Here is a 27,884-nt window from a genome sequence, read left to right as displayed (position 1 = left end):
TTAAAATGAAAGCAAATACACAAATCTGTTTATTGTTCGCTCATCCTATAGGGAATTTCCAGGCATTTACTGGATAAATTTGCAGCATCATTAAAGACTGCTCAAAAAAAATGGCAAGAGAACAAGAGTAGGGCACAGTAATGTCTGTTTGGTAAGCTTCAATGCTCCTACACTCCAAAAAAATGAATTTCACATGCAGTTATGGAGATAGTAACATGCTTAAAACATAAGACTGAGTAAATATCAAGCACAAACTTTCTGTCTGAGTAGCAATAGTTAAGGCAAAGCAAGCAAAAATCAGTACTCCTGATTACTTGGTTCCAGTCTGGTGCAAATGGATTGTAATAACTCGTCTCCCAGTGATGCACCAAGCAGACGACGGTCTTGCTGTACTGACATGTAGTCTTCCATTTATTTAATTGAGGAAAGCTACTCTCCAGGCACAGGAAGTTAAGAAGGAAACTAAACAACTTGCAAAGGAGACCAAGAGATGTAGACAGAAAAGCTATTTTCTGATTCATAATACCCCTGGAGGCTGGGTAAAATAGCAACTATAAATTCTCTACTGCCTAAACTAACAGTTCTCATGGGCAATTGTATGAATACAGAATAAAGTCACATTAATGAAAAAAACAACCCCTACCACACCCACATTTTATTAAATGCACACAGTGATTGGACAGTATATTCATCCAGAAACTTGTTCAGTTTGAGAGGTTCTAACCCAGGAAATGGGGCTCCATACAGTAAAAAGTAGAGCCAGACAAGCATGTTGCTATACTGAAGCTTTCATTGACAGCAGTGAAAGTACGCCCACATTGGGAAGAGGAGGCATTCTTCAGTCTGCTGATTTTTCATCCATATATTAGGCATCTCCTTACCATGTGCTGCCAGCTCTTTTGACAGTCTTTATTTGTAAACACATACATTCTTTGGACTGTTTTTCTACTCTGGTGCTCAGCCTGGCTGTCCAGAAAACCACACTGGGAAATAATTCACTTCTGGAGAGAAAAAATAGAAAAGCTACTGGAGGTTAGCTTTTTCCAGCAACTAGAACAGAGATTCCCAGTATGCTCTGCCTCCAACAGAAAAGACAAAAAAAAAAAAAAAAAAAAAAAAAAAAAATCAAGAAAAGGCATCCTGCTAATGAGGTGGTAGAAGAAAAAGAAAAGCAAAGACAGAAGCAGTGCTGAGACATTAGCAGTGCTAATGTCAAATAACCAGTCTTGGCTCCACGGAGTACAAGAACGCCCAGCCCTGCCCAGCACCTGCCATTCTACTTCCACCAGGTGGTGGTAGAGATCTGGTCTTGGAGCAAGACCTTTAACACTCCAAGAGTGTTAAAGGAACGGAGGTCTCTTGTCCACCTCACTCAGTCCCCAGCTTTGAATACACTGAGGCCAAGGATGTGGTGACTGGAAAAAGAGTGCTTCCTTGGCAGGTGTGCAGAGTGAAGTCTAGGATTGGTGAATCCTACATGAGGAAAGGTACCTCCATAAGGTAGGATCTGCCTTGCCAGGCAGAGGAACAGGACAGTGGTGGGGAGGGGAAGAGTATTGGGTGCAGGGGTCTAATGGGTACACCCACTCCAAGCTCCTCAGCGTGCTGTTTTGGCACGAGCAGTGTGACATTTCATACACAGTACATGCCCATCCAGTGGAAAGCAGCCATTCTCATCTGCCTCGATGGACAAGGGCCTCCCACAGTCCTAAAGAGGGAAGAGAAAGAAACACACAGAACTCAATGATAGGCAACAGTAGYGTAAATGTGGTCATGGATGTAAAAATGCCCTATCAGGCCAGGCTAATGGCCCACGTAGCTCAGGTTTCTCTGACAGTGCTAATGGAAGATGCTATTATGAGAGAGCACATGAGTACAGCCCCTTTTGTGATCCATTCCCTTCATGCCTTCCCTGCATAAACAACTGTTATACTAGGGATGTTAAAGACTATGCAGGTTTCTAGCCTCTGTTTATGGACCTGAGGTATGCAAATGTTTAATCCTTTTCTGAACCTGCTTCAAAATGTTCCTAGGTAAAAGGGACCTGACGCAGGGTAGACAAGATCAAAGGTGTCCAGTTGGTGAGGCTGGGGATGGGGGGACGAGGGAATGAGAGATATAGGAGAAGTGGGACCAGGGTTACCTCGCACTTGTAACATTTCATGTGGAAATTTTTCTCCAGTGCTACCACACGCACTGTCTCATCCTTTCCAGGCTCTGGCATGATAGGCTCGCTACAGACTGAGCAGCGTGGAGCATATTTCCTGCAACACACACAAATGCAGAGACCATGATCACCATGATGGCATTCAACGCAGGTTTCTCACCCTGATACAAAAGGACCACCAGAAGCAGAATAATAAATCAAAGATTTAAATGGAAAAAAACTCTCCATATGTCTCTAGTCCAACCCCCTGCCCACAATAGGGCAAACTTCAGAGCTAGATCAGGTTGCTCAGAGCCTTGCCCAGGTGATTTCTGAACATGCCCAAGGCTGCAGATTCCCCAGTCTCCTGGCACTTGCACCAGTGCTGAATGACCTTCAGCAGGGAGAAGTTTTTATTTATGTSCAGTAAAAATTTCCTTTGCAACTTGTGTCTGTTGTCTCTTGCCCTCCTATGAAGGAATCTGGCTCCATCTTCTTTACCATTCCACTACTCAGCAGCTGAAGACAACAATTAAGAGCCTCACTTCAGTGTCCTCTTCTGCAGGCTGAAAAAACCCATCTCCTTAAACCTCTCCTCACATATCAGGTGCTTCAGTCCCCATGGTCACTGCAGCCCTTTGCTAGAATACCTGCAGGTCATCAACATCTCACCTGAACTGTAGAGCTTCATTTGGGAATAGCCTTCCAGACACAGCCTCACTAGTGCTAACTAGAGGGCAATAATCACTTTCCTCACTCTGAAGACTTTACTAATACAGCCTTGTATATGGTTAACTTTCATTGCTACAGGGCACAGTGCTCACTCATTTTCAACTTGATGTCCAACAAATCACAGGGACAACGCAGCCCAAGTCAGTTATTTCTGCAGCAAATTTAAACAAGTCTGAGAAAATCAACCCTCTTTAGACACCTCACGTGTGAGTTCTCTCCATACCTGTGGTAGTCATCCACACAATGAGGTTGGTTGGCCTGGTCCACAATAAAGGAGGCCCCTTCAAGAGGAGTGTGGCACATCACACAYGTGAAACACTGAGGATGGTATGAATTACCGGTGGCTTTCAGCATACGGTCTGTAATGGTCTGTTTGCAGACACTGCACTTTTCCAAGGTCCCCTGGGCCCAAAGGAAACAAGCAAGACATTAGTACACTCTCCCACCTCCAGAATACCACACCACAGACAACTGAAAGGTGGAAAGGAAAACAAAAGAGATCAGCCACAGTGAGCTTAGCTCTCCAACAACCCCCATGCTAGTTACTCACAGCATAGCAGTCCTCGCAAAAGGGCTTCTCATCCACATTGTAGAACTGTTGCCCCTGCAGCTGCTTCTCACATTTGAAGCAGGTGAAACACTCCACATGGAAAAGGCAGTCCAGGGCTCTCACAGCTGGCTGGGTTCGTGATAGGGGCTTCTGGCAGAAACCACAGAGCTCTGCCAGTGGAAGGAGAGAGGGATAAGAGATAGGAAAACCCACCATAGTCTTGGTCCTGCTGCTGTCTACTGAGGGAACGCACCAGAAATAGTGGCTTCTGCAGGAGGTGGCTGCTCCATATCCTTCATTAGTTTCTGAGTCAACATCTCCAGTTCTTCTACCTCTTTCATGGTCAGAGAAGAATTTCCCCTAGGGGGATCTGCATTGGAGCCTATGGGTTTATGCTAAAGAAAGAAGAGGCATTCAATCCCAAAGATACATATGAACAGGCCCYCTCCTACCCTTTTCCTAGTAAACCTATTTCTCTCTCCTTTACACCTCCTCCCTCTCCAGAACAATCTGCCATCCACTATGCCTGTTTCTTTCCACCTTCATATAAAGCTATGTCCTCTTCCACCACTGTGCCTAGTTCCACCTCTCAAAAAGCTAATGAAAAGTGCCATCTTTCAGATGGAGAACAACTCCCCCTAACCAGCAACAGACCCTCCATCCTTCTCCTCTAACCTCACCCCCCAGTGACACTGTGCTTATCCAAAGATGCTAGTCCTATGGCTCTGCCCCTTACCATGTTTTTTGCAGCAGCAGGCTGTTCTGCAGGACGTGGTTTCTCCTGCACTTGGGGTCTTTCCCACTGCTGGGCATAGTTGAAACTGGGAGGCTGTGAGGAAGGACCTGTAGGTGGAGGGGCTGTGAACTGAGTCTGAAAGGAGGTAGGGTATCTTGTAGAGTTTGGGAGAGCAATGGGAATGCTGGCACCTGGTTTGGACCCAGGCTTAGGAGAGCCAGCAACAGGAGGTGGGGTGTACTTAGGGGTAGGCTGAGGAGGAGGAAGAGAGGGGGGTGGAGAGACTGGTGCCAGGGGCTCTCTGTGCTGCTGTGGGGCTGCCCAAGGGGCTGGGGCAGGGACTGCATCTACTCCGAGGGACTTGGAAGATAAGTTTCCACTTGGCTTTGGAGTGAACTTGGAGGGAATGGAATGAGGAGGATCTTTGGGTGCAGATGGAGTTTCCACATGGCCTTTTGGGGCAGACTGTTTCTCCAGAGAACCCATGGATCCTGGAGACACCTGTAAATGGAATAACCACAAAGAAACAGGCAGTCATCGACAAGGAGGAAGATAAAAGAAGCCCTCTACAGCAGCAAGTCAGTAATTATCCCAGACCCATGATAAGAGCTCCCACACTGCTACTTATTTAGCAGTTCTGACAAGTTGCAAGATCTAGGCTTTCCAGTCCTTCAGGTAGGCTTCTCATTATGATTTATCTAGACATTTGAATCTGCAGTAGAACCTTGTCCACTACCTCTGTTCAGCAAACCAATCATCTCTCCTTCAACCTGCAACACACTCTGGAGAGCAGCTCACCCGGGATTTGAAGGGGTCATTCTTCTCCATGTCATCCAACATTAAGGACAGTGAGTCAATCTCAAGATCAATGCTGCTCATCTTGCCACGTACCTATACCACCATCCATGAGGAAAGAGGGAGCAGAGCATATTACAGGCACAGCCAGAGAYGCAAGTGTACCCCTGCAACAACAGCTTTTGACTTCTGGCGCTCTGGTACAGATCTCCTGGCCTTCAGCAGATATCAAATGGGCAAGAATGAACAAGCATAATCACCAGAGCCTACAAGTAGCAGGGAAYGTACAGTCTGAAGAGGCTCATAGAAAGATTTATATGGAGATCTACATTTCCCTAGAGATCTGTATTCCCCTGATCACGGTAGGGTTAACCTTTCAAATCTAGGTCATGTTACTCAGGGCCTAGTCCAGGTGTTTTCCTAGCATCTCCAAGGATGCAGATTCCGCAGCCTCTCTTGGCACCTGTGTCATGTGAACTGCCCTTAGAAAGAACAGGCTTTTCTTCTGTCCATCAGGAATTTCCCATACTGCAACTTGTGTTCATTGTCTCTTGTTCTGCTATGCCTCGGTAAGGATATGCCTCTGTCTTCTCTTAACCCTCTTTTAGGTATTGAAGGCTGCAATTAGATCCTACCTCAACCTTCTCTTCTGCAGGCTGAGTAAATCCAGCTCCCACATAACATGCTCCAGCCCCCCAAAGATCTCTATCATCCTTTGCTGGACTGCTTCTAGTTCAATATTCCTCTGTGGGTATTATAAAGAGACACTCACCTAGAAACAATCTTCCAGATGCAGCCTCACTAGTGAGGAAGAGGGGGGAAATAATCACATCCCTTGCTCTGCTGACTATACTTTTGCTAATGTAGCCTAGCCTCTCACTGGCCTGCAGTGCCACAAGGATGGATTTCTGGCTCACGTTCAACTTCCAGTTCACTAGGCCTTATCTGCAAAGCTGTTCCCTGGCCAGCTGACCCCAGCCTCTACTGATACACAGGACAGTTCCATCCCAGACACAGAACTTCACATTTGTCTTTGCTGAACTTCCGCAGCTTACTCCACAGCATCCTACGGAAAAGGACATTGCAGACCATGAGAGGGTGAGTAAACTGGTAGCACCTTCCCAGATCTCATGCTTCCTGCGGCTGAGTTTAGAGACTATTGAGCAACTGTTCCAACTTACACATCCAGAGCATCACAAGTAATTACACTTCCCCAGACATCACTCACCTGTGGGGCTGCTACCTTGCTCATAGGCCCTTCATCAAACATTGGTGGAGGAGGAGAAGGAAAAATATCTTCTGGGGCTGGGGGAAAAGGCTCCTCAAAGGGTGGTGGAGGTGGGGGAAATGCAGTGTTTGAGGAAAGACTTGCCTCATCTCCTGGAGGGGGAGGAGGTGGCAGTGGTAGCTCTATAGGGAAAAATGAGAATAAAAGCAGGTTTGAATAACTTCTTACTGAGTCAGTCTCAAAAGAATTACTGGAAGTATTACAGCAAGGGGTCCTCAGTACTCATAAAGAACCGAACTCTATAGCCTGGATTTCACCTTGTCCAAGCTATATGCCATCACACAAGCTTTCTGAAACAGCTGTTGCAGTTAGTCACTAGAACCAGTCAGCATTGTATACATTCTTTATTTGGGATATATGCCTTAATGTGCCCTTCCCTACTCCTCCTCTCATCCTTTGGTCCTTAGCCATGTGCTTCTCACAAGTGAGTGCCTCAGATTGCTGAATCCATAGCAGCACTTGAAGGAATGACAGCTGACAATACAAGGGCCAGAAGAGCCTATATTATTATGGAGAAACAATCTGGTACTTTGCAGCTGGCTACTAAGCACTGCAAGGAACAAATGGGGAGGGGGAAGGACCCAAACAAATCACATCAACTGCCCCTCCTGCATATAGAGGATCTTTGAAGCCACTTCATTCTTCTAGCAGATGAAAGCAGCTTTCCTTTTGGAGACTAAAATGTCCATATGCCTGGTATAGATTAGGACATGAGAAAAATTTTCGGACTCCTTTCAAGCAGTCTGAAAAGCATCAGAGTGCCTCTGCCTCCTATAGAAAAGGACCTCTGTTGCTTCCAGCTATTTGTATTAGCTTTCCACAACACAGTCAAATTCATATATGGTGAAGGGAAGAGGATTCATATGTGAGGAATGTGTTCTCTTATCATCCAAGCAGCAAAGAACGGTGAAGACAAGCAGGTAACTCCTATATTCCTTCTCCTAGATACATGGGAACACTACTCTTCCCAGCTAACCCTGAGCAGCAGAATGGTAAGAGTTCAGCACTATTAATGCTCCATATAAGCCTCCTGACAGCAGACATCAGATTGTCTCATTTTTATAACCACTTGTTGACCAYAGATTTCAACAGGACTTCTCATCTGTAGCCTGAGGGAGAGGATATTGCCTGTTTCAGAAAATGAAAGCTTAAATCTTATTAGCYAGTGGAATGCATAAACTGCACTAGTATACAGCACTTCTTTTTGTTTCACCTAATTTCTGTTTATGGGGGAAAAAATGTAAATAAGGCTAGTATTCCTTATTTGAAACTACAGTTTTAGATCAAGTTTGTATATTTTTGGTTTTTTGGTCTATTTAAAATAAATCTGCAAAAATGAAACCCTAATCTGCTGACATAGTTTCAAACAGATGTGCTACAAGCCTGTTTCATGAATTATTCACATTCACAAAAGCTTCCCATAAAGTTAGTGTACCAAATTTATAGAATGATCAGTATTAAACATGGCATTCATACAGTGATATTAACTCTGCCATTCAATACAGAGAGACCAATTACTACGGCTTTACATTATACTACATAAAACCTAAGATGTGACCTTGGATTACAGATGTAAGATTCTAGCTAAAAGCACAAAATAGAAAGGTTACCCAAGTTAGCACTTGGGCCTCAGTGGGTTGAGGCCTCTGTCTCCTAGAAATGCCCAGGTGACTTGTGCAATGGAAATAATGGCGTAATTGTTTGCCGCCTCTGAGTGCAGGACCAGCCTTTCTAACATCACATCAGCTGCCTGCTAACTTAACTCACTAACCTGAAAAACATTAGTGTTGCATGGTCTACACTAGACAATGAAAGAGAAGACATTTAATACAGCAGTTCCATTATCCGAATATATCTGTCCTGGCTGAGATGCTTGCTGACAGGGTCCAGAGGTAACATGCAGCATTAAGCACGAGCAATAGGTCCCTACTGAGACTTCCAGTGGCCCCACACTGACCCATTCCAACCAGGTGGCTATGCCACCAGGACCCTTCTGCTCTTCGGAGGTCACAAAGAGGAAGAGCTTTTTTTTTTTTTTTTTTTTTAAAAAAAAAAAAAAAAAAAAAAAAAAAAAAAAAGCAAGAAGTCCCGCTACACAGGAAAACACACCCAACCCAAACCGCTAGCAAAAAATACAAAACTCAGCCATGCAAACACTAAGTCTCACTTCCTGTTTATGAAAGCTTCAACCCTCTTTTCATGCAATTACTTCTTCCCCACCTCCAGCAGAGAAGATGGTAAGCGCAGAAAAGGATCTCCACAGTCAGAGACAAACAACTTGTGTTGAGATGAATCAACAAGAAAGGAACAGTGTGATTCATCACCACCAGGGAACAACTTCCCTGCAACATATTTGCTCGTAGATATGCTGGCCAGAATCTGACTGCAGTTACACAATTGTACACTTAGTAATACCACTAAATACCCATTTAATTCCTCCAGCCTTATTAAAACACCAGTGCAATACAGGATCATCTTCCCCACTCCTTCCCTAATGGAGACATAATGTATTTTGAGACGAAAGAGGATGGAATTATTTTGTCCACTTCACAATCCTTTTATCTCTGGACTCTGCTAGCATCTACAGGAAAACTATCCTTCATTTATAGCTGTTATGCCCCTATTTTCATGTTTAGCCTAGTTACAGATCGCATATTTTGAAACACATTCACACCTGTCATTCCAGATCTCACCTACCTTCTGCCAGCATGGATGTAGCAGCTGATGGAATCTCCCCCACCTTCCCTATYTGAGCACGCTGGGCACCAGCTCCAGGAGGCTGTGGCAACGATGACTCTGATACACTCCCAGTCTTGAAGGGGTTTACCTTGGGTTTTGGGGCAACCACAGGTGCAAACTTCTTCTGTGGGTTGTAGAAGGATGGGGTAGAAATGTTGATACTGACTGTGGATGTCATGCGGGTCCCTGGGGCACCTGAGGAGGCCATCTTCTCAGCACCTGGTGCAAGAAATGAGAAAAGAAACAGATATGAAGTCATCCTCAGGACAGAGTGGAAATTAATACACAGGAATATGTGAAACAGAGGGATAAAGGAGTTTATATCAGGGCAAAGAGTAAGGGGCCTAAGCAGAACAGTACTTCAGGATCAGCACAGGAGGAAAAAAAAAGGGGGAGGGGGGGAGAATAGAAACTACAGATAACTCAAACTGAACCAGAACATCTTACTATCTCTACTCAATATAGCACTGACCACAGAGAAGTCCTTGTCAGACACACAGTCATAGAGAAAACCAAGCACTTTGCTGAATGAGAAATCCCCATGCATATGCAGAATGAAGCTTGTCACCAGCAAGTCAGTCATCTCCTGAGCCAGCCTGAGTTGTACACCTAGCTCCACACACCTTAAGGAGGGCACCCTCGCACACACTGTCTCAAGGCTCACTCTACTCCCCCACCCACCTGACTGTGTCACCTATTTCCTCCTGACCTCATCTGTGACACCTCTGGTAACATCCTCCTCAACTCTTCCAACCATGGCATGGCATCTGCCTCCTCCATCTCAGCCCCTTTACCTTGAGCCCCTTGCATGCTGGGGAAGCACAGGCAGCTGTGACAGAAGCAGAATGGAAGGTAGGCTATGGGGCTTCCTGGTGTCACACTCCCTGGCACAGCCTTCTGCTATCTTGCTAGTCCCAGTGCCTTGCTCTCCTTCCTGTCACTAGAGTCAGTGACAGAGGCTCCCTCTGCTCCTCACTGGCTGAGCCAGCCACGTGCTCCGACTCTACCAGGAAGCAATTCTTAGATGTCTGGCCAACACTTCTGGAGTCATCCCCTCAGCAGCCTCTGCCGTGCACACAGCGCCTTCAGATCACTCCCTTTTGCTTTGCAATCTGTTCAGCGAGCGTTACTGCAGAGAGTGCTCAGTTCAGGCACAGCAGAACTGTAAGCRATGCAGCCACAGTCCAGCTGTGTGCAAGGACAGCCTGTAGGATGCAAGAATAACTCAGCTGAGTGTGTGTGAGGGTGTGGAAGGGTGTTAAGTACTCCACTCACTACATGCAGGCATGTAAACTCCCCCTCCTTTCTACCACCAAACTCGAATAGCCAGTGGGCAGCCCCAACAAGCTGGCCACTGCAGAAGCCACAGGTCTCATGACAAGAACAACGTTTCTAGGATTCCTACATCCTGGAATCCAGAACAGAAATCTCATCTGCACTAAAAATCTCCATGAAGCCAAATGCTTTGTTGTAACCTCCAGCATGCCTATAGCCTTCCTAACATCCAGGCACAATAGTGCTTCCGCCAGCATGGGAGCTCTGTGCCAGTATTTTGAGTTGGCATGTTTGAATCTGTATCCTTCCACAATGCCAGCCTCTCTCACACAGACAATAACAGCTGCTAGGACAGCCTTGGCACTACAAACAACTGCCCACTGCTAATTCACCCATTGCTGCTGAGACCTGCATGCCCATTTCCAAGTATGTAGCTACCTGTAACAAGTACTCCAGATTGCAAGTGTGTGAAGACAAACTAACGTTAAACCCACGATGCTGCATTTTTTGTTTCCTCTGGGCAGGGCTGGTGAGTTAAATGCAGCTTGACAAATTGTGCTGCGCTACTCAGAGTGTGAGAGATTGTAATAGAAAGCAGCAGCCAAAGATCAGTGCTCAGCATACCCTGCATGACCCAGCATGGAACAGGAGCCAAGGCAGAAGGGTAATTAGCAAGCTCTGTCCCCGATCCCTCAGAGTGCCAAGGGATCAGACGTGCACATCAGAAGGCACAGACTCCCTCCCTCAAGCCTGCAGCTTCCATGCAAGCTAGAGTTGTTCTCCCTCTCAAGAAGACCTTCAGCATTTCTTCAGAGACTCCAACTGATGGAGGCACTTACTCTATCTTGTGTTATCCTCTTCCACTGTGCAGTAATGAACCACTTAGCAGTTCTAGTGGAACTAGCTGTCTTATGTTCTTGCCTGCCTGTGATCGGAACATCACAGCAACCGTCACTTCTGATCACAATGTATACAGGTGTCAGTCAATGCAAAGACAATCTRGGGACATCAGCTGCTTCACAAAAAAAGTGCTGTCTTCACTACCAGCAGCTGCTATCTCCCTGACCCCAAAGCAACTCATTTCTCYGTATGCTGTCAGGCTTAAGGGCCTTTCTGCTCAGAGCTGTCTCCATCCAGCAGCTGCCCCTGCTCATCCTCACTTCAGTTTGTCTGTCCACCCCCGCACAGACCAGACAGGCTGATGAAGGCTGGCCTTGCTGAGCTTTCCCCCACTGCCAATACCATCTAAGCCTTGCCAGAAAATCACATTTTACACGAGTCTTGTGGCACTGTTTGTAAAACATAGTAGAGGAGTGTAACACAGGCAAACCTAACCTCAAATCCACCTCCTCACACTTTCCCTGAGGGGAGAGATTTCTTTTTGCTGCAATGGCATTTAGATGACTCAAGTGGAGCTATGAAGAGAAGCGAAGAATGCAGTGAGAATACCCAACTGCTTGATGCACTAGTTCTCTCTAGCAGAGAGCAGAGATGAACCAGGGCAGAATCAAGCACCACCTTCCTCAGCCAAGTAGGGTCACCACTTAAAAGGTCCCCAATGCGTTGGCCACCTGTTGTACACCCAGGCAACTTCACTTTTCCTGCCCCAAGATTCAATTCCAAAAGCTCAGCTCCTTCCCTAGGGTAGGGAAAGGAGAAGAAACACAAGGAAAGAGAGTGCTGAGTGTTGTTTTCCAGCCATGCATTTGAGTTACATTTATTTTCACTGTCTCATACAGGCTAATTCTGGAAAGTTCTCTCAGCCTGACCACAAGTTACAGAGCTTCAAAGAGAGCAAAGTCCTACCTTATAGCTTGCATAGCTGATAGAGCCTGAACARAACTGGGAGGGGGTGGGGGACATTCAAGCTCCAAGCTTTTGCAGCTATCCTGGGCTTGCCTCCTCCCTGGGCTCCCTCTGTACAGGGAAGGCAGGTAACCCCAAAGCTATGCAAACATATTTAAAATGCTAGGAAGTTCCGGGAATTTGCAAGCATTTCCTTCTTCACCTTCTCAAGGTGCTCCCAGAGAGAAAGAAACTTACAAGTTAAACAAATTTCATGCACAAAGGCTCCCAGATTTCTTCCTCTTAAGCACATCTGGAAAAAGGCTCCATAGGTGTCTCACTGATCCATAGGCACACAAAAGAGGGATTGTCCCGACTAAAACCAGGCAACACCCCCTCCCTCTTCCTCAATGCTAGAGCTCTACAAGAATGCTTAACTAACTCAGTTTCACCGGGAGGGAAGAAAACTCACCACGCACACGTAAACCCCTCAAAGCTGAGCAGCTCTCTGCAGAAGAGAGAGGGGAAAACTGGGAGGAACGGAGGGTACGACCACAGATCAGTGCTAAAGTCACCAAGCGACTTTGTACAAGGCAGGCAACTATGCCGGCAGGAGAGGCAGCCTCCGAGCCCCAGTGGGAGTGTCAGGAAGTCAGCATCTCCCCCACGCTCACCGCAAGTGCATTCCGGGCTTGAAGGCACGATTGCAAACAAAGGCTTTTCTCTAAGCAAAAAGAAGAGACTCACCTTTGGGGACGGGGCTGCGAGGGAGCACGAAGGGGAAATACCACCCCTAGGACAACAGGTCACCCCGGCCGGAGGGTGCGCGTCTTCGGGTGCGCAACCGCTGCTCCAGGGGGTCGGCGCCTGGCTCCCTCTGCCCTCCGCAGGGCCGGCTGCCCTCGGCCTGGCTGCCAGAGAGCCCGAAGAAAAGAAGGWTGGGGGAGCTGCTGAGCCCAAACACTTCCTACCAACTCGCAAAAAAGCCTCGCCCAGGCAAAGTTGTTTGACCATATAAGGAGAGAGGCTGTGTGAACAGCTGAGCTCACTCGTTAGGGAATGTGGCAATGAGGTAACGGGGGAATGAGCGCGCACCGAAAGGGGGACGGGGTTTGCGCAGGCAGCAGTGGGAGCCCTCGGCTGGTATCTCATGTGCCCCCCGCTGTGTTTTACACGGAAGGGGTTTTACTTGTCTTCCCGCCAGCAATCACGAAGGAGAAGTATTTCTTCGGGTTTTCCCACTCGCCCCACTCTCGCCGCCTTACTGTGGCCTCGCAGCGCGGACCTGCGCCCAACGCCTCTCCCGTCCCTTCCCGTCCCGTCCGGGCCACCCGCACCGCGCCCCGGCCCGGCCCGGGCTCGCTTTCTCTGGCTCTCGCAAACCCGGCGCTCCTCCCTCTTTCCCTACCTCCAGAGCGACCCCCACCCCGTGACTTCACTTCCAGTCACTGAGCTGGAGTTCAGGAAGAAAACTGGCAACCCTGGTGAGTCAGGGTTCCTGCTGGTCTGTTGCTCGCATGGACCAGCTGCAAAAGCATCTGACTCACGCTCCCCCGATCCTGCAGAAAGTAAAGCAAACCACAACTCCACAGCACAAAAAAGTTGCTTGTTCTTCTCATACTGACTGCAAGGCAAAAGACTGAACTCATTTATTTTAAAGATTAGCCACTTGAGCTTCTTCACAGGGTTGCCTATGCTGCACTTTGGTTTGATTTCCAGYGCTAGCTCGGATCTCAGTCCTGCTTTAGAGCCAAGAGAGCTAGACCCGGCAAAACAGGGCATATGATTTCTAATGCCAGCCTTGGTTGCTTATCCTAGCTTCTCAGCCTATTAGGAAATAGGAGCATCAAAGAGGGTAGAATTCCTGTGCTTTGTGTAATCGTTATACTTTGGAATTTGGCCTTAATATTGGGGTTAATACCCCTATTCTTGCAAATTCCCTGGAGAAATATTTTATTTGGTAATGTTCAGGAGATTTGGCATTTGTCTATTTCTAAGATTTACCTACCAACGTAGGTACGTAAACCCTCCAGTACTGGTAATTTACTTGCAGATGGGTGAGCAAGCCATACCTGTTATACTCCCAGTGTGCACTACTGCAAAATGTCTACTTGAGAGAATTATAAAAAATACAGGTTCAACAAGGTTTAAGAAATCCAATGTAAATAAATCTTTAATTTTACAAGCAGGCTTTGTACAAAGAGATAATATATTTTATTTAACCAGCTGACAGTTAGAAAAATTGGGCCCTCTGTGAAGTTTTTTATTTTTACATACCATATGAAAATGCCACCCATCGCATTGCATATCACTGAGCTCACTGTTTTGCTAGCTGTAATTGTAGGGGAACGATATCAGTGCAAAATGAAAAAGATGCTGTTGTAGAATCACTCACCATCCTCTGGAATATCACAGCATACCTCACACATCAGCTTGACCTCACAGTAGTCTAGTGCTATTCCATGGGTTACYTTTGACTTCAAAGAAAATAAAGAGTGTCTCAGGCTGAGATTTAAAAAGAGATAATGTGAATATATTATCCCCCCCCCTCTTCTTTCTGGACACCTCTCCATAAATCCAGATGCTTGTGCATTTGATTTGTGCAACATGGTGTATGTTTATTGCTGGCTGAATAGAAATGCTTTTTATCCAGTGGTATGGATATTTTTTCTAAAAAGAAAATGAAAAAAGAAAAGAGTCATTTTAACTAGGATCATTTCAATTATCTGATTTGCTGTTCAGTCTCACATACAATTTTAATGTAAAGACCGACAGGGCAGCAAACTGTAGTATGAATATGAACAGCAGAAACAGGCAATGAGGGCAAGCAGGATGGTGTGGGACAGACTTCTGAGTCAGCTTTGCTGCTGAAACCAGTGCACTGTGTAACTACACTCCAAATTCTTTCATGACCTCATGGCTCCCACAGGGATCTGCTCATGCACCAGATCAAGCAAAATGGGAATAAGATAAAGGAAAAGCACAACCTCTTAGACATTTGCATTWACTTGTCATATGAGCACTGATTCTCAAATCAGAATACATACAAGCAAAAGATGTTAAATTTGATTTCATGCTAGCCAGACACCTGATTTAAAGTTTGTGCTTTTGTCATTGGAAATTAAGCAGAGCTACCTTCCCTATGTTAGTTCTCATTACTCTAGAAGCAAAATAAGAATCTCCCTTATGCTAATAACCTTCCTTCATGCAACTCCTTCCTTGCTTGGAAAGGTGGACATTTTTCTGCTGCGAACTGAAGTTAGCACCTTGATACATATTCCATTGCAGTGAAACTCATTAATTGAAGCAAACTATGAATTCTGAGTAGGAGCTTAGCTGTCTGGGTACAGGGATGGATCAGCAGGTACACTCAGCTGCTTGTGCCAGAGGACATGTGTTTGGCTGTCATTTCTGGAATTAGCAGCAGATCTCTGGATGAATCACTTTGGCTGCCCCATGCCATGGATAGTATGAGCTAATATTTTGGACTATATTATGGTGTGAATGCTATCTGTTCCATAGATATAGAATGGTATGACTACAAAGCCCACTACAAAGTAGATGCTGGAGGGATTTAGAATATGCTGTTCTAGCTGGGCACTTTGAGATTGGTAGCAGGAAGCAAGCCCCAGTGTCAGCCATCAAAACAAGGCTGACAAAATCCAAGAGTCCTAGGAACACACCTCAAAGAGAGAAATATTTCATGTAAACAAATATAAATAATTTTAACCGGCAGTTCAGTCATGTAGTACAATGAGTAAATAAAGACAAATGCAATACAGAACTCATATGGCAATTGTGTGTGCTGCACKGAGATGAAGAATATGCTAACAGTAATTAGGTGGCCACAAAAAATAGATGTAAGAATAGAAAAAATAAGTCCTTGAATGCAAAAGGAAGAATTCCAAGTACACTAATAGGGAATTAAATTTTAAGGGCAAAAAATCTTACCTAGATTCAGCAACTAAGTTTCAAGAGGGTTTGGGTAGCTGCAGRCGGGAATCTCTGTGTTAATAATAGGTTCAAGGTCAGAGGAAAGCAACACGGATGCTGGGGAGGATGCTTTGGTTATGTTAATAATATAAAATGTCTGAATCTGTATAATTTTAATCTATATCAATGGCTATAGAATGCCACTTTAACTCATTTTGAAATTAGTTAACAATTAGTAATGCTACTTAGCAGTCCAGGTATTTTTCCTATCCTTTTGTCCAACAAAAAGTCCTGTCTCACATCTGTGTTGCATCATTGATATTTTTTTGATTATATACCTTCTGTGTAGTTTAACTGCATTTTATTGATTTATGCTAAGCTGCTACTCATACGCTCATCTTGTGCTATATTATCCTATCTAAATACCTCATCTAGACTTACTGAAAGTGTAAAGAATATATGATGGATCTGCTCTGGTCCTCAGGCCAAGAGGCCAAGAGGCCAGGCAAAATCAGGCTCATGCTGTTCAGAGTAGAGCCACCTGCATCAAACTGGCTGCATCCATACAGACTAGTAGGTGTAACACACACTGGTAAGAGCTCTCCTGGGATCCTCTCTGTGTTCCCACAGCACAGGCTTCTCTTAGTGTGCTTTTAACTCACTCTCTCAAGCACCGTGTATGACCATGCTTCACGTGAAAGGCTACATCTGGCACAGGATGACACCTGCCATCATTGCTGCTCCCACTCTGCACTGTTGTTCAAGAGGCCGTGACATGCAAGGTCTACTGCAGTGCCATCTTCATCCTTCTGTATGAGGTCAGGCAAACAGCTACTATGTAGGTATGTACCATCACGCTGCAAAAACAGTCTGCCTCAGTGTGGAGGAAAGGGAGGAGGCACTTGCAAGATCTCCTCTTCACTGAAAGGAGGTTTCAGGGTGGAGTGCTTCAGTTTCATGGTGGGATGCATGTTGAGTACTGGATGCCAAAGGGTCAAATACAGAGGCCCACACTTGAGACCACAGAGCTCCAGTCTTTCCAAGCCTAATCATGCTCGTGCATCTGTGAAAACGGCATGCAGTTAAGAATGCTATTTGCAAAGATCATGAATTCTCCTAGAGAGGTCTCTGATCAGCAGACTGAATTCACAATCTCAATTCTGTCCCACTGGCTCCTGTCCCCTACAGTCCATGCTGCCTCTGTCCATGTCTCAGCAGAGTGGTAGGCCTGCATTTCCATGGCTCCTGGGACATGCTCACAGGAAAGCTTCGTCTCTATCACAGTGCTCTGTCTCCTGCATTGCTGCAGGGCTCTGGGCCTGAGAGACTAAGAAAGCAAGGAGGCTGTCTCAGTGGGCGTCTCTTCCCTCCAGCTGGAGTATGAGCTGTTCAGTGACTCCAGAAAACTCAGAATGGTCAGCCAAGGGCTAGAGAAGGCAGTGGGATGCAGCTGAATTGGGGCAAGCCTAAGTGTGTGGCTGGGTATGTCAGAGGCAGTTCTGCTTGGGAAGCACTGATACACTWGTCATTTCCACAACCTTATGCCCCACACCTTGCCACCAGCAAGACAAGCTGTGACATATCTAGTTGCTATGAACAAATATTGTCTGCCAGAGCTGTCTGTCAAAGAAACAGATCTGGCAGCTTGCCAGTTAAAGAGCTTACTCTTTCTGGGCATAGTACAAGACTCTTTCTACCCCTGAGTGCCATGCTTTTGTGGCAGAAGTCTCCTGTCTGCTTGTTGGTGTGAAGTGCAGTTTCCTAAGCATAGCACAAACATGTCATGTGCCTTCCTTCAAACAAGTGTAATCAGAGACATGTACTCACCACAGCTGAGCGCACACCTTGTATGATAGGGGATTTTGTATGGGTGTATGGGAGGATGTCATCCTTGGAAAAGGCTTCCTCTCTCAGATCCGGTTGGTGATATGGCAAAAAGCAGGCTTTCAACTCCCCTGGATCTCATACTGARCTTCCTCTTGCTCATACAATAGGAGAAGTTCTGTATCACAGAAATTCTGTGGATAGTATCATGGTCTCTCCAGTCCCTGTGGGGCCCCTTTCTACCCTAGTATCATTATTTTGTTTCTGTAAAGGAAGCCAAACAGCCAAATAAGGAAAGGTGGCTTTTGCAGACTACTAATCTTCTCCTTTTGTAGCATCCTAACAAAGATGTGCAATGCATGTGCCAGGGCATGGCAGAAAAGTGTACTGGACTTGTGACCACACTAGGAGTACATAAGGATTGTTCTAGGCAGGAAGAATGAAACGTGGTATAGTCCACACCTATATTATCTATCAGGCGTGGACCCTGAAGCAAACTACACTCTCTTTTGAGCCTCACCAGAACAAATAGTTGGTTTAGTCCAGAATGAACTCCTGGCACRAGCTAAAATGTACACAGCATAGATGATGAAGGGACCAAGCCTTGGAGCAAAACAAGAAACAAAACAAGCGGACAATATAGGCACATGGTCTAACAGTCTGCTTGCAGAAAATAATAAGACAAACACTATCTATAACCTGCACAATAAAATATAGTTTGAATACAACTTTAAGTGGTGCAGCCCCACAAGACCTTGTTTTGCAAAAGCAGGAACTGTGAAGCTATATGAAGTTTTCTGCAGTTACCAGGCTTGACACATGTGGCTACTAGTATGTTTGCAGATTAATTTACTGCCAATATGAGTAAGAGGATGATTACAGACTAGACACAAATCTTGGACTCTTTCCTGGGCTTAAGGGCATAATTATCAGGGCCTTTCAGGGAGGCATTGTCCTTTCACTACCAGCTACAGGTCTGTGACAAGTAACAACATATGGGAGAGAGCTGTCCTTCAAGCTATTATGATTTTCAGTAGGTTGAAAACATAAGAGTGTGAAAGGCCTTATTGAAGAGGTGTGCTAAGTTCATTCTAGCAAAGTGATCAAGCATTGTATGAGATCCATTGACTGTGGAGAATAAGATAGTAGTAGTTATAGACGACCAGTTCTCAGCACTTTGTAACTAGTCAGTATGATATTGAGAGATCAGTTGCCAGAGCTGCTGTTTAAACTGCAGGACAGGTTCTCTAAAAGTGGTTCATCTCATACTACAAAGTCATTGACAGTTTGCCTGTTTGGTTCTCCAAAGGTGTGCTAGGCTGACAGAGGCATAGCCTAACTTCTGGATCAGTGTGCTATCAGCATTTTACCCCAATGAGAAGGAATTTTCTTCTATTAAACGAACAATCACTGCTTGTCACCTCTGTCAGTGGTAGACRGCCTGGACAAGGGCTTGAGGCATAGCATTAAATAACTCAGCTATTGATGTGCATTTCTGGAGAGGCACTTCCTTCAACCAGGGCATTTTCCGGTTGTCTTGATGAAGGTCAATAGGATGACTATATTCATAGGTACCTGGTAAACCTCCTGGTTCTTTGCTTCCATGGCTCATGAAAGAAGTTATCTGGAACTTTTACTCTTATCCAAAACACTTCAGTTACCAGGTAAGCAGCTTTACATATGCATTTGGCCAGCTGAAATCTACATTGAGGTCATCTGTTGTCAGACTTCCTATGGAAATACACTTCTTCCCAGAGATTCTTAAGTCCCAAATGATGCTTGCAATAATCCTGGCTGAAAGCTGAGAACAGCAGGCAGTGAAAAATGCCTGTGAAACTGAGCCAGTGGGATCTCATCAAGTTGCTAATGAAAACAGAGTAGGCCATGTTATGAGGGAAGCTCTATCAAACCATTTTCTGCAGAGTGACTGATGGTTCCAGAGGACAGTGTTAGACTTACTGCTACCATAAGAAATAAATGAGGTATTTACAAAGCTATTTCTCCAGATCAGTGTTGCTTTTCTTCCCAACACCTTCACACCTGGTGTTCAACCTAAAGGCAATTGCTAGAGCCTACCAGCAATAATCCTTTTGCTTCCGGCTTGTCTAGCCTTTATAGCTGTGGTCACTAAAACAGCGTCCTCCCAAGCTTGCTCATCAAGCCTGTATCTTAAGAACATAAAATGAAAATGAGATTTGACAGAAAAGAAAGTATATACTTGTATTGAAATTAGGCTTTTAAAGCAAACCAGCAAAGCTAGTGGATTTGTGCAGGAGTGTGGTAATTTTAAAACAGTATAAGAGCCATATATGATATCCACASAATGTACAGGTAGGCACTGGATGATGGCAGCCTTCTCAGATGGAATATCCCGAAAGCTAAGAAATTTTCTTGATCAGTTCCAGTTGTCTACTTGCTTTGGGAAGCTGAATACACTGAACGGTCTGCATTTTTCCAGTGCAGTAAGAGACACAGTAACTTGTAAGAGATAAGAGATAATAAGAGATACAATAACAAAGAACAATAACTTCTTTGATCAGACTTMATTTTAAGCTTTTGGATATTTTTGTAAGTTTTTAATTAAGATTTGTGTAACTCCAAAACCATGTTGCAAAAAATAATCTACAGTCTGAGAGCTTCCACCCTCCATCCCCTATATATCAGAGAGAGAGAAAGAGAGAGAGTGAGAAGATGACAACTTATATTTTGTAAGGCTAAAAATATTGTGCCTTTTACATAACACTGAGAATTTAGAAAGCACATTTGCTGCTTCAAGACTATTTTTAAAAATGCAGCTTGAGCAACACCACTAGTACAGATTCAACTGACATTTAGCTGTTGTTTCACTGTTTGGGAACCAGATATTCAGTATGGAATGAAGCAAATATAATAAAAAGCCAAACAGGACTCAGAGCCTACCAAAAATATTGGCACCCTAATATACAACTCATGTTTATGCCATTGGTGGTATTATATCTTCCTAGTGCATACCACTTCTCTCTTTTGACTCTCCAAACCAACTCCTCAGATCTCCCCTCTAAGTACTGTATACTTAATGGTGAGGAACCTGTACATTCTCAGTTTTGCTACCACAGATTCATCAACTTCCCCCTCTCTTACGTTCCCAGACTTCCCTGTTCCTTTTTTCATTTCCTGGCATCTGCTGGGCCCTTCCTGGCAAGGTGGGGATGGGAAAGAGTCCTTTATCTTTGAGCTCACTCATCTCCCCATTGAATATGCAACTTGCAAAGTTCCAGGCCATGGCAGGATACACCAGAATTTCATGCCATGACCTTGTCTACCTCCATTCTGATTTCCATGCGAGTAGGCATGTAGCTCATTCCAGAGACCAGATATGTACATACAAGGATGCAGAATAGATTTATGGAAGAGAGCTGCCAGAAGGATGTTGAGTGGGTGAAGTCTGCAGCAATTGATGCAGGCTGGATTCACTAATTCTGTGATACCAAGTTGTAGTTCCACCGAGCAATGGTTCCTCCTGCCCAGGTAAAAAGTGATGCATGATCACATGTAGTAGCTCAGTGTGTTACACATGCATCACTGAAATGCTGACTGAATAAACTGCATCACCTGAGTTCCAGATGGTAAATTCCTTTTGTAAATCTTCTGTGAAGTCTGGAAATGGGAACTCTGTGAAAGATGTGATCTTATGTAATATGCATAGAACAGAACCTAACATTTCTGCATGACTCTAGATAAAAAGCAGACATGGATGAAGATGTTGGGAGAGTAATACATTTATTAAAAAGCTATAATACAGCAATGTTGTTCTGAAAACACAGAAAGCTTGAAATCTTGTAGAAAATCTAATTGAGGGCAAATGTCATGATGAGGTAAAAAAATTAACACCACCAATGTGGAATTAAGTTGAGAAGCTAACAGTGGTGAACACTGAATATTGAGCATTTATATAGGTGTGCACCAACATGCCAAACCTGTGTTTTTCAAAGAAAGTTGACTATGCTTCCAGGAAGCACCACCAAATTAGCAAGATCACACAACCAGAATCATGCAGCAGAGCAGTGTGGAAGTGCTGTTGTTACATTACAGCTAGCCCACTAATTGCCTGCTCTTTCTSTGTTGGCATGCCGTATCTCTCCACTGTAGAAATTTCTTAAATTTTATAAATAAATCTCATTTAAAAAAAATTAAATGTGGGTTGAAATAAGTGTAATTTTAAGGTATCTCGCTAACAGTGAAGTATTTCATCCCTCYGAGTAAGTTAGTCTTTAATTTGGGACATTCCAGCAGTGCTTAGTTGTCAACAGATAATTCCAAGATATCCAAAGGATATGTCTCTACTTTGGCATCATAAGCCACTTTGAGAACTCCTMATGCAGAGGAAGAGGAAGAAATGATCTTTCGGTGACAATCACTAGCTCTCTTCAAAAATATGGAAGAAAATACTGTTGAGTACCATGAGGATTTTCTGACAAATCTCTTACTGAGAGGGTAGGTTGACCAGTTCTGTCTCAGCATTGTACTAATGCACTCTCGGACAGTTTTTTTTGAACTCTGGGTACAGGCAGAACAAGATCACATCTGCTTGGATGCAAGTGTAGGTAAGCATGAGCTCACTTGTACTCCCAATGTGTAATGCAAACATATCCTATGCCTGTACCTCCACCTCTTGTCCCTTCTAATCTTCAGTTTATTCACACAGCCTCAAATATTTTCCCAACTTGACAGGATCCGGCCTTCCACTTACGTCAGATATATTACACCATTTTTAGGATCTGAACTACATTGATGATGCTTTTTTCATTCTTTGAATCTCATTAAAAACCTTTCTGTTTGTCTTCTGCACCAAAGGAGCTCTGAACAAGAAAGAAGAATAGTATGAGTCATTTTGCTATTTCATTTCCTCTTCAATCCACATGAAAATTCTATCAGTAGCTAATACAGCTTGATGCAGAATTAACTCTTGTGGCATCTACTCCATTACTTGAAGCAATTATAGAGAGCTCTGCCAGAAGCAACATTTACTGGGGAATCTATACTGCCAGTGGCAGAAGGCCAGCAGAGAAGCATATTGGAACAACAGTCCCTGGAGGGTGATTCTTGCCTCTGTAGATCTGATATAGATACGATTTTTGCAGATATCTTCTACACATGAAGCTAGCAGGCCTCTGTATATTTTCCATAGCTGAAGATACATCTTGCAAGAAACACAGCTAAAGTTTCTCTGTATTTTTCTATGATAGTAATAGGTCAGACCACAGAGCTTTAAATAAGGATTTTAGAAAGAATCAGAGAAGGAAAAGAAAGTGATCAATCATTTTACAGAGCATTTGCGTGGACAGGGTTGCTAGTTACGCCTTTGGGGATGGGAAATGGGAACTAATATTAGGATGAATGATAGACAGAAGGATGGCATTTTAAATTGGCAATTTTTAGTTAAAAGTGGAACATTAGGTGGCAAGATTTGTTTTTTTCTTTTTAAGCTGGTTTGAATGGCAGCTAATGGAAAAGATAAGGGCATAGACCATTTATGGAGATATCATCTGTGTCTCTAATGCTGAATGCTGAATCCCTAACTGATGAAATGAATAAAGTTACTAAGCAGGTAGGATGGTGACTATAGCTTTGTGTTTTATAAGTAGTGTTTCTTATGAAGAAGCTGTTCTGGATCTATATAAGATCTATATATTTTATTTATAATACATCTGGAAAAATAGATTTAGGAGATGTAATTCATCAGTGGTTTATAGAAAAGATAAATAATGCTGAACAGACATCTCTTAAAAAGCAAACAAATTGTTGTCAATTTATAGCATAAACCTGTGTTAAGGGTTATGTTGAAAGCACTTCAGTGTGAATTTGGAACAGTTTTTTAAAAAACAGAGCTTGTTGAAACTTCTTTGCTCTCTGCTATCATTGACCACTCTCCTGGGCATGAGACCACTATTTTTGGTTTTGCTGGAAGTATGTCTTCCTCCCCACCATCTCTGCTCTGAGCTAGGATCACACTCTGCCTGTGAGCAGGAAGGGAGGGACTAGACCGCTGGAAGGGACAATCCTTCTCAGTTCCCTACTCCACAACTCACCTTGGCTTTCATTCCTGAAGCCAAGTAGTACTCAYTGAGAAGCACATGCTTATTATATAGGTTACTATGACATCTCAGTCAATGTCTCTGTGGCAGTCATGGTGTAAGGTGCAGGAATGGTGGAGAAAAGGGCCAAAGGAGTTTTAATTTGGTCTTCCACCAGCTGAATTCCTTGCTGGAATAAGTTAAAGCAGCCCCAAAGCTGTGCTCTGCAAACAAGAAATTGCTAAGGGTAGTGATGTAAGGACTTATCATAGTTAGAGCACAGACAGGTTTGTCCTTCTCTTCTGCCCAGCATGCCTGTCCTAACAGGGTTTGTGGAAGGGAAACTCTAGAGCTGAACATTAACAGAGAGGAACATAATTCTGTCCATCATACGAATTACACAGGAGGTTGCAAGTGGCTGTTTCTGTTGCTCCCTCCCTCTCTCTGTAAAGAATTGATCTGTATTTCCTTTCTCTAGGTACTTCAATATCCCTGTCTCTTAATCCTGGCTGTAAACTAATCCTTATGAAGATCTTTAAGACCAACATTTAAATCAGCACTGTACAATATATAATTTGCATACACTTTCCTACATGAAATTACAGCCTTGATGCTCAAGAAGTACTTGCAATGCTTACAGAAAATATTCAGAGCTTGTGAAAAAGTGTATTTCAAAATAAAATAAAACAATTTATTTGTTGTCATTTACTTCCTGAGCCTGCAGCAGGAATAATGCTGCTCAGGGAAAGCAAGGACAGACACTGTAAAGCGACAATTAGCTTTAGGCTCTATTCTAGTCCTTTGTTCAAATATTCAGTTATGTTACCCTCTTCATATAGGATAATACTCAGAAAACCAAATTGCCCTGTGTGAGGAACATGTCATTAAAGGATATTAACAGACAYGGTTGGAATCGGGTAGAATTTCATCTTGCTACATTTGAGAGCAAAACCAGAATCCTGCTGGTGACCATTTTGATATGATCTTCATTTGACTCAACAGTCAGAAGGAACACCAAAAATGTTTCTCATAGACAGTGTATGACTGTGGCAGGCCAGGCCATTGTCTTATAGTTGTAGGTGTTAAAAGTCAGTATTTAAGAACAGTTAACACATCTGATACCTGAGATGATGCTGTATTTCTTCAGAATGTAAAATAACTATTGTTTTTATGCTACTGTATGATAAATACTGTGTTTTAACTGATTTCAGGAACTAAAAGTTAGGTATTAGCTTACTAAAAAGTAGAAACTGTACATTGATAGTGAGCTGCCTAAAAACCTACTGTATGGAGGAAACAACCAGCTGTTTCAGAAATAATGATCATCTGTGGAATCTTACGAATTTCTAACGAGAATGAAATTTATTTTTAAAATGTACGTTTATGTGCATAAGGTCCACAATGAATAAATGTACTGGTAAGAACCAAAAGATAGCTGTAAGTTTATCCTTCAATTAAACTGATGATATTAAAGAATGGCAGACAAAGTGAGGCTGTAGMTACCAAGATAGCATAAAAGATTATTCCAGCAACTGAGTGATATTAATTCCAAATATTAAAGAAGATGTTTGTGGCATCAGGACACGTGAAACATCTATGAGATGGGGTAACAGTTCTATGGAGCGAATGAACAGACACTTGTGTATAATTTCATGAGAATGACGGACAGTTCACCCCAGTGGGATGCAGAACTCCTTCCTTCCAGCTATATCTCAGCTGTGCACGCCTAACACTTACCTTGTGGCAGCACAACTGCTTGCCAGACGCTTGTGTAAACTACTACCTCACAAAAGTAGCAAAAGACAAACCCCTCAAGAACTGGAAAGCAGCTTTTTCTGGCAGGCTAAGTTCTCTAGGATTGCTTGCCTGACTGTAGAATGACGCCCTGACACAGAAGTCACAACAGACTGATGTAGGTGATGTTGCTAAATGAAGGAAAAGAAATCCAAATGTGCCCTTGCTAAGATCTGGAGTATGACTGTGAACTTGAGACAAAACAATATACATGCCAAAGGGTCAAGCACAAGGAAAAAAATTAGGAGAGTCAATGCAATTTATTGGCCACATTTGAAATTTTCACTGAAAAGKGAATTAGCGCCCATATCACTCAGAGTAAAAAAAAAGGAGGCTTATAGAATTAAGAGTTTTAGATTGCTGGAGATGGTGGTGGGAGAGGATTAAAATGAAAACAGAATCTCTGAACAGAGAAAATGACTATAAAAGAGAAAAAAATAGCCATAGCTGTATCAGTAATACATCTTCTCAGGCTAGAATAAGATACAAATGTTTAGTGGGATTTGCAGGAAACTCTTCAGAACAGCTGTTCTGATCAATCCATCTGCATGACTCTATAAAGTAGAGGACAACAGTTGTCTGGGCAGCCACTAACTTGCAAAACATTTATCTGAGGCAGGCCCTATCCCTTTTTWTACCCTGTATCCTGTATAAATTTGTTCTCTTCTCCCCTTCACTTGCATTTAAAGTTAGAAGTCAATATAGCATCTGCTTTTCAGAGATGCTGAAACACTTTTGGTTAGTATAATTTTCCTCCAGATCTATGGTCTCCTAGCATTTTTAAAACTTAGGTCCCAGGAATGCAGGCACGTGGAGAAAAATGTCTTTAGTGAGTGATCAAAAAGACTGAATGAAAACTGATAGGTTTAGAAATATGTGGGGAAGGAGGAGAGGGAGAAGAAAACTTTCATTCTCAATGGAGCTATAATGTGTTGCACTCAGTGATAAGTATTATAGTGCCAAAGCATACTCTCATTGGCCTCAGTGACTCAGACAAGAGAGTGTGATCTCTTACACTTCAGAAGTGCCATATTCACAATACCTGGTAAATCTCTAATATGACAAAGAAGGGGAAAATATACAATGGCTGCTTATATTCAGAAACTGCCATCTTTTTGTCTGCATATGTTCTCCCTACATAACTTTTAGTTTGGAAATGGACTTTGTATGAGTTGACTTCCTGCCTATTGTCTCAGAGGCTCCAGGCAAGATGTGTTCCTCTCAATGGAAAGCTTTTTTTTTTTTTTTTTTTTTTCTTTTTTTTTCTTGCATAGAGTCATTGTAAATCGTGAATGGGAGGAAAAACGAATTTTTCATTTCTCCATTAGTCCTGATAATTAGGGCTGTTGGGCTGTGTTGAATGAACTCTCAGCTATGTGGACAAAACCTGAGTTTTCCAGGCCAATGGATGAGAATAAAATAACACATTTGGGATCAACAGCAAAATTCGACTTGTTGTTAGGTGAGGTGGGTGGAAGGACAATGGTGAGATCAGTGAGGCTTTTGGCGTAAAGGAAGCCTAAAGGGTCTGGGAGAATCAGGAGCATTTCAGAGAGTGAAGATGGAAGAAGGAGACTGGGAAGAGTCAGTGGTGCTGAGGAAACAGCAGGAGGACACTGCTTGTTGTTGCTGCTGTCAGCTGAGAATTTGTGCTGTGGAAGAACAGACTTACAGCATGTTCTCCATTTGGAGACATCCCTCTCCACCTCCATGTGAGTGAGGAGGACAAGGGAAAGGTCTGAACAGTCTTCCACAGAGCTGGACTTGCTTATTTTACTGTTTCACATGGAGATGGGATGAGGCTGATGCTGCAAGTCTGCATCCTGCACATCCTCCAGAGAGCCCAGCTCCTCCAGGGCTTTGAAAAAGGCACATCAAGCAGCGAGTGGATCACGGCTCCCCGGAGCTGCCTGTCGCCAGGGTCAGTCTGCGAGTCGCAGCCCTCCGCCCCTCCGCGGCTCCCGCAGTCCCCACAGGGCTGCGCCGGGGCTAGAATCCCTCGAGGAGGAAACCTCGGCTCAGCCAGGATGTCTTTGAGCAAACCAGGCCCATCCCAAGGGATACGGCTGCCACTGCTGCCGCTGGCCACTAGAGGGGATCTTCTTTTAATTGAATCGAGTTCGGAAGTGTAGTTACCGAGAAACCCTCGCAAATCACCGCCCTCCGCCCGCCCGTCCTGCCGCCTCCATCTCGAGCATCTCTGCGCCCCTCGCTGCTTCTTCTTCTTCCGGGAC

The 27,884-nt window shown here is 44.0% G+C and overlaps 1 protein-coding gene across 4 annotated transcripts; it reads right to left on the bottom strand.

Annotated features, from left to right (window-relative positions):
- On the bottom strand, positions 1 to 12,882 carry ZYX (zyxin). 4 transcript variants are annotated; one of them, XM_085324687.1, is made up of 10 exons: positions 12,794 to 12,882; positions 8,945 to 9,205; positions 6,188 to 6,369; positions 4,963 to 5,055; positions 4,165 to 4,665; positions 3,682 to 3,823; positions 3,429 to 3,598; positions 3,102 to 3,280; positions 2,144 to 2,264; positions 1 to 1,708 (listed from the first exon to the last, which is right to left on the bottom strand). In XM_085324687.1, the coding sequence occupies exons 2-10, from the start codon at positions 9,192 to 9,194 to the stop codon at positions 1,598 to 1,600; spliced, it is 1,749 nt and encodes a 582-aa protein (XP_085180813.1). In that variant the 5' UTR covers positions 9,195 to 9,205; positions 12,794 to 12,882; the 3' UTR covers positions 1 to 1,597. The 4 variants fall into 4 exon arrangements, with proteins under 4 accessions (XP_085180813.1, XP_085180815.1, XP_085180814.1 ...); XM_085324689.1 differs by lacking the exon at positions 12,794 to 12,882 and adding an exon at positions 12,519 to 12,636; XM_085324688.1 differs by lacking the exon at positions 4,963 to 5,055.
- Between the last annotated feature and the right edge of the window lie 15,002 nt (positions 12,883 to 27,884).

The sequence above is a fragment of the Rhea americana genome, unplaced genomic scaffold, assembly GCF_003343005.1.
Source record: "Rhea americana isolate MKP2758 unplaced genomic scaffold, rheAme1 scaffold_92, whole genome shotgun sequence".
Taxonomy (NCBI): domain Eukaryota; kingdom Metazoa; phylum Chordata; class Aves; order Rheiformes; family Rheidae; genus Rhea; species Rhea americana.
The sequence above is the reverse complement of the archived record's forward strand: the minus strand, read 5'-3'. Positions and strand labels throughout refer to the sequence as shown.